The following is a 12,339-nucleotide window of genomic DNA, read 5'->3' as shown; positions in this document are numbered from 1 at the left end:
ATCCTTAAGGTGTGATTTTTACAAAATTACACCAAGAAGTAATTTTTGAAAAATTTGTGTATGTGTTTTTGTATATGTGTGCAATTCGTGTAAATAAACCTTTAATTTGTATGCCTTGACTATAGTAACATTTATCTTCAATATTATTATTTTATGCGTACCACATTTCTTTCAACTGTTCTTTGTAGTTAATGTCACACATCTCTAATTACTACGTATAATTGTATAAATCGGCTTCTAATTAATCAAGATGTCTAAAGAGATAAACGAAAATGCGTGCAACACCAGTGAGCATGATGTAAGTAAATTTTAATTTCAAAGAGAGACAGAGAGAGATAAATAGATAGATAGAGAGAGAGAGAGAGAGAGAGAGAGAGAGAGAGAGAGAGAGAGAGAGAGAGAGAGAGCGAGAGAGAGAGAGAGAGAGAAAGAGAGAAAGAGAGAAAGAGATAATATGGTTAGGTTAGGTATATATCTTCTTTCCCTTTAGTCTCCTTCTTCCTCTCTCTCTCTCCCGCCACAAAACATAACAAAAATTTATTTACATAAATAAATAATTATTTATTTATATAAATAAATTATTATTAATATTATTAATATTATTTTTTTATTATTAATTTATTATTAAATAAATATTTTATTGTTATTAATATTATAAATATTATTTTTTTTATTATTTATTTATTAGTTTTTTAGTTTTATTATTGTTTGTTATTTTTATTATTTATGATGTTAGTTTATTAATTTTTTTAAATTAAGTTTTGTAAACTATAATTTTTACATATAATATTACTGTTATTGTTACGTATCCCATATTGCAAATTGTAGAAAATTTAATTATTAATATTATATTTGGGCATATCTCAAACAAAAGTTGTAATATTTATTCTATTAATTTTGAAAAAATAATTAAATTAGCGTATAGAAATTTAAAAAGCAGCGAATTTTATTAAATAATAATTAACAAATAAAAATTTTTAATATATAATTTTTATTAAATATCTAAACATGTAAAAAATACACATATTTAATAATTTAAATAATTATTTTATACCAAATTATATTTTTTTAATTTGTTTATCCTTTTTTTCATCATTGTCATTATTATCTTCTTTCCGCTTTTTATTTTTTTTCTGAAATTTATCTTTAAATTCATTCTTCATGCACTCCTCCTTCTTTAGCTCCTCTCGTTTTTCAAATTCTTCTAATGCCATTATTAATACATGATCTAGCCCATCTTCAAGTACTGAAATTTTTTATTTATATATATAGATTAGGTTATATTCTATATATATAAGTAATAATATTAATTTAAATAAAACGATTGACAAATTTATAAAAAAATATTTTATTTAAATAAATTAATTATTGTTTATATTTTTACCATTTTGAAATTCTTCAATTTCTGTTGATATATTTAATTGATTCATCGTTATATTTTTAATTTCAAATCCATTTGTTTTATTTATCAGAACATTTTCTATTTCTTTCGGTATATTATTTTCTTCCACAATTGAATTTTCAAATTCATTTGTATTTATTTGATCATCTTCAATTACTGAAATTTTTTAATTAAAAAATATATTAGATTATATGTTAATGTGATAATATATTAATTTAAATAAAACAATTAACAAATTTAAAAAAAAATATTATTTTATTTAAATAAATTAATTATTATTTATATTTACCATTTAGAAATTCTTCAATTTCTTTTTCTATTTCTTTCGGTATATTATTTTCTTCCATGATTGTATTTTCAAATTGATTTGTATTCGTTTGATCAATGATGACATTTAATATGTAAAACCAGCTACTTATATATATATATAGATATAGATAGATAGATAGTCATTTCTGAAATGACATGTAAATAAAACTCATCACCTCTAAGGGGTTTTTTGCAAAATCTCACTGAACAAAATAATTTAAAAATTTTTACGATTTAAAAAAAACAATACATTAATAAATAAATGCTCTTACTTAATAACACCATTTAACAATCCACTACCAAAAGATGATTTTATTAAAATTATATGTTTCTCTTTTATAACTACAAAGTTTTTTAACATAAAATAACATTTTTTAAATGCGCACGCGCGTGAGTAGATGCGTGGGTGGGTGAGTTGGGGTGTAAAATTAAAAAGAACCACATAGTAGCCATCTCTAATAAATTTGCTAAATTTTGCTACCAATTTTTCTTGAAAATCGGTCAATAAATTTGTAAATGCGTGAGTGGGTGCGTTGGTGGGTGCGTATGTAGACAAAATTAAAAAAAAATCACATACAGTAACCATCTTTGAAAAATTTGCGAAATTTTAGTACCAATTTAGTGAAAATCGTTTAATAAATGTGTGGATGCGTGGGTGGGTGCGTAAGTAGACAAAACTAAAAAAATCACATATAATAGTCATCCCCGAATAATTTTCGAAATTTTGGTACCAATTTCGTGAAAATCGGTTAACAAATTTATGAATGCGTGGGTGGGTGTGTGGGTGGTTGCGTGGGTTAGCAAAACTTAAAAAATTAAAAATTTGAAAGTTTTAATATCAATTTCGAATCGTTCACCAATTTCGTGAAAATCAGCGAACAAATGTATTAGTACGTGGGTGGGTGCGTGGGTGGTTGCGAGGGTTTGTTAAAAAAAATCACATATAATAGCCATCCCCGAAAAATTTGATAAATTTTGTTTCCAATTTCATGCAAATAGATGAAAAAATATATGATTGCGTAGGTGGGTGCGTGGGTGGTTGCGTGGGTGGGCAAAACTTTAAAATAACCATAATGATCATCCCTTAAAAATATCGAAAATTTGACTACCAATTTCGAAAATATCGGTTAATAAATATGTGATTGCTTGGGTGGGTGCGTGGGTGAAGGTGTAAAACAAAAAAAATCACATATAGTAGCCATCCCCGAATAATTAGCGAAATTTTGGAACCAATTTATTGAAAATCGGTTAACAAATGTATGAGTGCGTAGGTGGGTGCGTGGGTGGTTGCGAGGGTGGGTTAAAAAAATTACATATAGTAGCCATCACCGAAAAATTTGCTGAATTTTTTTACGAATTTATTGAAAATCGGTGAACAAATGTATAAGTGCGTTGGTTGGTTTTTTGGGTGGTTGCGTGGGTTTTGCCCACGCCAAATAATTTTTTTACAGATTTTTACGCCATTTACGCCAATATGTTTAGGGTGTTCCAAAACATTGTGGGCAAAACCCACGCAACCACCCACATACAATGTTTTGGAACACCCTAAACACATTGGCGTAAATGGCGTAAAAATCTGTAAAAAAATTATTTTCAGGAAAACATACCCTCCTCTATGAGAAAAAAAAAATTTTTTTAAAAATTAAAATAAACCCCACAGCAGCCACCCCCGAAAAATTTGCAACATTTTGGTACTTGTTTCACAAAAATCGGTCCACAAATGTGGAAGGAGTTCGCGTACATACAGACAGACAGACGGACGGCACTTATATATATAGACTGCTCATCTTGAAATACTGCAATTTTTTAAACAATAAAGTATGTGTGTACAATTACATTAAATAAAATTATTTTTTATAAATTAACTAATTAATTATTTTTTAATATTTACCATTTTCACATTCGTCGCCTTGGCTAATGCTATTATTTTCATTCATTACATTCTCACATTCTCTAACTATTTCACTCTGTTTAATGCCATTATTTTCATTCATTATATTCTCACATTTATTTGATTTATTTAATTTTTTATCCATGATAATACTTATTTTATTTTGTTCGATAACAATAAAATGTAATTTTTGTACGTACCGAACGTAACTTCTTAACTCTTATTCCAAGATTAATATTAATTCTTTCTATATTCTTGCTATGTATAATCCTTCCTTGTTTTACGACGTTATTTCATATTATGTACAGGACTGAATGTAGTTCAGGTTATATAGGAGTTGTCTTCATCTTAGAAACAGGAACCAGAATATTTATAGGATTCAAAACAGGAACCAGGAAATATATATATATATATATATATATATCTGTAAAGAATTTCTGCGTCTCTAAAGAAATTAGGAAATATAATTAAAATATGAATTAAATGATATCACCGTAAGGCAAGATAAAAATGATTATGGATAATATCACCGTAAGGCAAAATATGAATAAGAGTTTTATAGTTTTCAGTTATCACCTTTTAAGGCAGAGAAAATATTAATTAGCTTTGATAAGATTAGATTGATAAAAATATAAATCACCATAAGGCAAAGATAGAATTAATTTGATAAAGATATAAATCACCATAAGGCAAAGATATATTAATCACCATAAGGCAAAGATAGAATTTGTTTGATAAAGATATAAATCACCATAAGGCAAAGATATATTAATCACCATAAGGCAAAGATAGAATTTGTTTGATAAAGATATAAATCACCATAAGGCAAAGATATATTAATCACCATAAGGCAAAGATAGAATTTGAATGATCACCTTATGGCTAGCCTCAAATAATTGGCTTGATGGAAGGTATCGACTATCATGATATGTACTTACATGATGTCCCCAATTGGACAAAGTCGACCTTCCTAACCAGATATATGTAATTAACCAAATATATTTCGATGTATCTCTGATGATCTTGATATTTCCGTACGATGCGCATCGTGTCGATTCAAACATAAAACGAACCACGATAAACAGCTGCATAGCAACCAGATCTTTTTCTTTTCTCACGGCACTCTATGAAAGATTCGAATAGACTTTCCTATACATTTTCTCCGCCCGCATTCAACAATAGATTTGTTGAATGAATTTCAGGATCAGTTGGGATAATACATAATTTTGTTATAGGTCTCTTGTAAATAGAGTTTGCAGTTTTCACTGTAACAACTCTGGTTAAACCGTCTGGTCCTGGATGTAAATGTATGACTCTTGCGAGGGGCCACTTTCCTGGCGGGTAACGCTCATCCGTAATTAATACTAAGGATCCTTCCTTTATTTCATTCGAAGGGTGATACCATTTAGAAATGGCTTGATACCTTTGTAAACACTCTACAGACCATCTTGACCAAAAGTGATCTACTTTCTGTTTAAGTAATTGCCAGCGTGAAAGCAAAGATGTCTTTTCAGTTAATAGACTCGGTTCCGGTAATGTAGTTGGTGCTTCTCCAATAAGAAAATGTCCTGGAGTCAGGGGTGAATAGTCAGATGCATCATCTGATAAAGGACATAATGGCCTTGAATTTAACACTGCTTCTATTTGTACAGTTATCGTTGTCATTTCTTCATACGTTAATATAGTATCCTTTAAAATTCGTTGTAAATGAAATTTAATAGATTTTACAGCTGCTTCCCACTTTCCTCCAAAATGAGGGGTTGATGGAGGATTGAATTTCCATTCAGTGTTATCTTTAGCGAGAAGATAGGCAAGGTCACGTAATTCATTAGAAGATGACTTGAAAAAACGTCTTAAAGTTGCATCAGCTCCAACAAAGTTTGTTCCACAATCACTTTGTAGCGTAGCACATATACCTCTTCTACCAGTAAACCGTTTATAGGCAGCTATAAATGCATCAGTGGTATAATCCGTAACTACTTCTATATGTATTGCTGATGTTGTGAGGCAAACAAATATAGCTAAATAGCCTTTATAAGTTTTTGCCGCTCGCCCTCTCCAAGTCTTCATTATCACGGGACCAGCATAATCTAAACCTGTGTTATAAAAAGGTCTTGCTGGAGTCACACGTGATGATGGTAATTGACCCATGAGCTGTTTCGCTCGAATTCCGCGATACCGTGCACACCTTCCACATCTTAGGATGTAAGAACGTACAGGTGCTCTTCCACCGATAATCCAATATGAACTTCGTAAAAAACCGAGAGTAACTTGAGTACCTCCATGTAGCGTCCTTTTGTGAGCATCATCAATAATCAAAGTACTTAACGAAGATCTTCTTGGTATAATAAGTGGATGTTTTGTGTCAGACTCTATCTGTGCATTATGGAGACGACCTCCAACACGAAGTAATCCTTCATGGTCTATAAAAGGTGTAAGGCGAATCAAAGGGTTGGATTTAGGCAAATGTTCTCTATTAGAAATTATACGAATCTCGTTCGAAAACCATGCTTGTTGTACAATTCGTACCCAAAAATTACGACTCTTCTCGATTTCCATGGGTGTTATGGGATGTTTAATCAGTGTTGATTGTGATTCTCTACGGAGACAACGAATAAATCTGCGACAAATAGAAGTAATTCGTAATAATTTCATGAGTGAAGAGTACTTATCCAACAATTCCCAGTATAAAGGTTGATGGGTGACAGCAATCATGACTTGTCTGGATCGTTCTTCCAAACCAGTTTCCGGTAACTCTTTACACTTGAAAGAAGGCCAAGATGATGGAGACTCAGAAAGCCAATTTGGTCCTTTCCACCATAGATCAAATTTAATTAATTGATCTGGCCTTAAACCACGAGATGCACAATCCGCAGGATTTTCTTTCCCAGGAACAAAATGCCAAGATCCATAAGGTAATAATTCTTGTATAGTAGATACACGATTACGAACAAAATCTTTCCATTTGGTTGGATGAGCCGAAATCCAAGAAAGAGTTACAGATGAATCAGACCAACAAAACACCGATACGTCAGAAAGTGCTAGTGCTTTTAAAGTATGTACAGTTAATCGCGCTAATAACAAAGCCGCAACAAGTTCAAGACGTGGAATCGTAAGCCGTTTAATTGGTGCAACCTTTGTCTTGGAACAAATCAGTTGAGTAGATATTTTACCATCGTTACTGGAAATTCTTATATAAATCACAGCTGCCATGGCTAATTCTGATGCATCTGAAAATCCATGAATTTTAACAGAAGTACTGGAATGAACATAACCAAACCATCTAGGAATTGCTAATTGATCTAGATGCTGAAGTTGTTTTCTAAAATTCTCCCAACGATATTGCATGTCTTGAGAAAGAGGTTCATCCCATTCAATCTTTCTTAACCAGAGTTCTTGAAGAAAGATTTTGGCTGTTATGAGAATAGGTGCGATAAGTCCTAATGGATCATATAATTTTGCGATTTCAGAAGAAATTATTCTTTTAGTATATTTTGTAGTAGATGTTGGTAAAGCTGAAAAATGAAACGTGTCCGAGTCGGGTCTCCAAATAAGACCTAATATCTTGCAAAGTGTAGATTCAATTTCCACAGCAGATGACGATTCTTCACATTCTTCACCCGACATCGACATTGGCAGAATCTCTCTACAATTACTACTCCATTTTTGTAAAGGAAATCCACCTGCTGCACATAATTGAATAAGTTGATTGACAATCTCTTTAACTTCCGAAATTGAATCCGCTCCTCCAAAGATATCATCAACATATCTTCCCTTTGTCAAAGGAATAACAGCCTTAGGAAAATGATGACCTTCGTCGGTTACTAATTGTTGTAATGCTCGTAATGCAAGAAACGGAGCACAGACAAGTCCATAAGTTACAGTTGTGAGTCTAAAAGCTACCAGTTGATTTTCAGAACCTCGCCACAATATCCTTTGTAAATCCCAATCGTCAGGATTAAGAGCAATTTGTCGAAACATTTTAACTATATCTGTAGAAAAAAGAAATCGATGTGTACGAATCCATATAAGAATATCTGAAATATCTGTCTGAAGTTTTGCGCCTGCGTGAAGCAGATCATTAAGAGAATAACCACTGTTTGTACGGCTAGACCCATTAAAAACAACTCTTAATTTTGTGGTACGACTGCTTTCTCGAAGAACTCCATGGTGTGGTAAATAGTGTATAGGAGAATTATTATTTCCGGAAATATCAGCTAACATCATATGACCCAATGTTTTGTATTCTTCTATGAAATCAACATAGAGTTCTTGAAACTTGGGATTTAAAGTAAATCGTTGAAATAATCTATTGAGACAACATAGTGCCTTTTGTTTTGAATCACCCAGAAGTGAAGGATTTGATTTTAGAGGAAGACGTACAACATATCTTCCAGTAGCATCTCTTGTATGAGTAGACAAAAAATGTCGTTCACACTCTTCTTCTTCCTCACTTAATTTAGATTCCGTTGTAGTAGGTAGTTCCTCTTGATTCCAAAATCTAGCAATAAGATCTTGTAAATCATGATCCAAAGTACAATGATACGTTCTTGCTGAATTAGATAAATCATTTTCTGATATTGGTCCTGAAAGAACCCATCCGAAAATAGTTTGCTGAGCAATAGGCGTTGACAAATCCCCTCGTATTAATCCTGGCAGAATTACCGAGCCATAATTATCTGAACCTAAAATGATATGAATATGACCAGAACAAAAAAAATCAGGATCTGCAAGTTGAAGTCCAGCAATATGAGACCAAGTATGACAAGACGCGTTAAAAGGCGGTAATTTAGTTGTTAGACGAGGTAACACGTAGGCTTCGATTGTACAATTATAAGTTGGATCATAGATGGACTGTAATTTTATTGTAACACTTCCTTTAGTGTGACCGGAATATGTACCACCGACTCCAAGAAGTGGTATTGAAGCTGAACTGCGTTTTAGTTGTGCATGATTTACTAAATTTTCTGAAATAAAAGATAATTCTGATCCTTGATCTATTAATAAACGTACTGCAAAATTTACATCTTTATTTTTATGTAATATGGCTCTACTCGTAGCTAATAACGTAAATTTTGGTAAAGAATTTGCTTGTCCAGATTGATGAGCACATAATTTGTTTTGTCATTCTATTGAAGGTTGTGACTGAGGATTTTCTTTAGATTGAGTAGATTGAGCATTATCTATCTTAGATGATTTTTCACCAAAATGTTTTGATGAAGACACGTTGATGTCATGAATTGAAGTATGATGCTTCTTTCCACATTTGAGACATCTTTTTAAAGAATTACATTTGCTTGCTACATGTGGGCCAAGACAATTAAAACATCGTCGATGCTTCATAATAATATCCCTTCGTTGTTGCTGAGTTTTCGAATGATATTGATCGCACTTTGCTAAAAAATGTGAAGATCCACATAGCGGGCAAATGAAAGAATTAGTAAAAGAATTTTGATTAGATGATGTAGCTACATGAGCAGCTATTTTTGTACGAGACTTTCCAAAAGAGGAATGATCCTTATCCTTATGTGATCCAGAAGAAAAAGTATTATTATGTAAATTAAGATTCTCTAAAGCTCGTGTCCTCCCAATAAGAAATTCTTCAAATTGTAAGTAAGTCGGATATGAAGAGGTTGAACCAAGTTTAACCTCCCATGCTTCTCGAGTTTCAGGATCAAGTATTCTTACGAGCTGATGTAATAATAATGGATCCCAATGATCTACTTCACAGTTCAAAGCACGTAAAGCACCAATAACTTCTGATATGGTTGTCAAAAGAGTTCTGAGACCTTGAGCGCATTTTGTTTTAAGTGGCTTTAAATTTGTAATTCTATCCAATTGAGTAGTAATCAAAAATCGTTTATTCTCATATCTTGAAACTAATATATCCCATGCAACAGTAAAATTTTCATCAGAAATAGGCAAATTATACATTAACCGAGCCGCTTCACCAGTTACACATGTCTTCAAATAATGCATCTTCTCAACGTTTGATAAATCTTCATTATCGTGAATCAAAGAAACAAATAAATCATGGAATGATCTCCATGATTGATAATCTCCTGAAAAGCTTGGTAATTTTATACGAGGCAATGCACTACGAGGTAATTGTGAGGTAGATGATGCTACATGTTCCGAATGAGTAGGTCGAGATTGCCGATCTACCGTTTCTAAATCATCTCGATATGTAAGTAATTTAGCACGAGAATATACATAAAACGCTTGACAACGTTCATACACGTGTTCTTTAATATATGATTGATCATTATTCTCAGAAAGTATCTCAAGATATAAATTTTCATGTTCTACTTGAAATTTAGACCAATTCTGATCAAGTAAATCCAAACGTGTATTAATTAATTGACGATTTAAACGTGAAATTTCTACGATATCAAAATCCGCTGCATCTTGTATTAGATTAAATCGACTTTTTTGTAAAGCGATCTTTGCTTCTATATTAGACATCTTGAAAAGCTTGGTATCCGGCTCGAAGGACCAAAAAATGTTCGATAACAATAAAATGTAATTTTTGTACGTACCGAACGTAACTTCTTAACTCTTATTCCAAGATTAATATTAATTCTTTCTATATTCTTGCTATGTATAATCCTTCCTTGTTTTACGACGTTATTTCATATTATGTACAGGACTGAATGTAGTTCAGGTTATATAGGAGTTGTCTTCATCTTAGAAACAGGAACCAGAATATTTATAGGATTCAAAACAGGAACCAGGAAATATATATATATATATATATATATATATCTGTAAAGAATTTCTGCGTCTCTAAAGAAATTAGGAAATATAATTAAAATATGAATTAAATGATATCACCGTAAGGCAAGATAAAAATGATTATGGATAATATCACCGTAAGGCAAAATATGAATAAGAGTTTTATAGTTTTCAGTTATCACCTTTTAAGGCAGAGAAAATATTAATTAGCTTTGATAAGATTAGATTGATAAAAATATAAATCACCATAAGGCAAAGATAGAATTAATTTGATAAAGATATAAATCACCATAAGGCAAAGATATATTAATCACCATAAGGCAAAGATAGAATTTGTTTGATAAAGATATAAATCACCATAAGGCAAAGATATATTAATCACCATAAGGCAAAGATAGAATTTGTTTGATAAAGATATAAATCACCATAAGGCAAAGATATATTAATCACCATAAGGCAAAGATAGAATTTGAATGATCACCTTATGGCTAGCCTCAAATAATTGGCTTGATGGAAGGTATCGACTATCATGATATGTACTTACATGATGTCCCCAATTGGACAAAGTCGACCTTCCTAACCAGATATATGTAATTAACCAAATATATTTCGATGTATCTCTGATGATCTTGATATTTCCGTACGATGCGCATCGTGTCGATTCAAACATAAAACGAACCACGATAAACAGCTGCATAGCAACCAGATCTTTTTCTTTTCTCACGGCACTCTATGAAAGATTCGAATAGACTTTCCTATACATATTTTTTAATCAGTCTATTTATTTCATTAAATAAATGACATTTAAAATGTGAACCAGCAAATAGTCATTAAATTACTCACGTCAAAAAATATAAACTATATATAGATTATTACATAAGATTTAATTTTTTAACGCTATGTGTATCTATATCTATATATCTATGTTTGTGTGTGTATGTAGATATAAAATGGATAAATGTGGATGAATACATACATGTATTTAATAATATTTTATATCTCAATGTTTTAAAACATTCTAAACACAATGTTGTATAAATCTTCAAAAAAATATACATATTTCATGTATTTAATAAAATTTTATATTTCAATGTTTTGGAACATTCTAAACAAAATGGTGTAGAAATCTTCAAAAAAATATACATATTTTTTTAAAATTAAAATTTTATAAAAATCCAAATTTTTCATCGATTATCGCAAACATAATAATTTTAAACATTTTGATACCAATTTGGTGAAAATCAGTCCATAAATGCGCGCGCGCGTGGATGGGTGCGTGATTTGGGGTTATAAACTTTAAAAAACCATCATTGTCGCCATTCCCGAAAAAATTTAAAAATTTTGGTACCAATTTCTATAAAATCGGTCAACAAATATATGAGTTGATGGATGGGTGCATGGGTGGGTGGGTTGAATACACCAATTTCGAGAAAATCGGTCAAGAAATATATGAATTGATGAATTGCTGCGTGGGTGGATGAGTAGGGATATAAAACTTAAAAAAACCACAAAGGTACTTTATATATAGATATATAAAGTACCTTTGTGGTTTTTTTTAAGTTTTATATCCCTACTCATCCACATATATAAAAATCTGTCAATGAATATGTGAATACGTGGATGGGTGCGTGGGTGGGTGAGTGGGTGGGCAAAAGTTAAAAAAAACAACATAGTAGCCATCCCCGAAAAATTTGCAAAATTTTGGTATCAATTCCGTGAAAATCGGTCAATAAATGCGTGAATGCGTGGGTGGGTGTGCATGGGTGGGTGTAAACTTAAAAAAACCTTTAAAAAACCACAAATTAACGATCCCCGAAAAATTTGCAAAATTGTGGTACCAATTTCGTAAAAATCTGTCAATAAATATGTGAATATACGTGCGTGGGTGGGTGCGTGGGTATAAAACTAAAAAAAACACATCGTCGTCATCTACGAAAAATTTGCGAAATTTTGGTACCAATTTCGTGAAAATCGGTCAATAAATGCGTGAATGCGTGGGTGG

General features: G+C 31.5%; 2 protein-coding genes across 2 annotated transcripts; both read right to left on the bottom strand.

Moving 5' to 3' along the window:
* Positions 1-4,751: 4,751 nt before the first annotated feature.
* LOC145947427 (uncharacterized) lies at positions 4,752-5,267 on the bottom strand. Its single transcript, XM_083057207.1, has one exon. It carries the CDS (start codon positions 5,265-5,267, stop codon positions 4,752-4,754), a length of 516 nt encoding a protein of 171 aa, XP_082913333.1.
* A 351-nt stretch (positions 5,268-5,618) lies between these two features.
* LOC145947426 (uncharacterized) lies at positions 5,619-11,087 on the bottom strand. The gene is made up of 3 exons (XM_083057206.1): positions 10,882-11,087; positions 6,132-6,832; positions 5,619-6,025 (listed from the first exon to the last, which is right to left on the bottom strand). Exons 1-3 carry the CDS (start codon positions 10,988-10,990, stop codon positions 5,975-5,977), a joined length of 861 nt encoding a protein of 286 aa, XP_082913332.1. The 5' UTR covers positions 10,991-11,087; the 3' UTR covers positions 5,619-5,974.
* Positions 11,088-12,339: the final 1,252 nt, after the last annotated feature.

This window comes from Prenolepis imparis, unplaced genomic scaffold, assembly GCF_030444845.1.
Source record: "Prenolepis imparis isolate NDT839.2.m4 unplaced genomic scaffold, iyPreImpa1.0 SCAF_79, whole genome shotgun sequence".
Taxonomy (NCBI): Eukaryota; Metazoa; Arthropoda; class Insecta; order Hymenoptera; family Formicidae; genus Prenolepis; species Prenolepis imparis.
The sequence above is the reverse complement of the archived record's forward strand: the minus strand, read 5'-3'. Positions and strand labels throughout refer to the sequence as shown.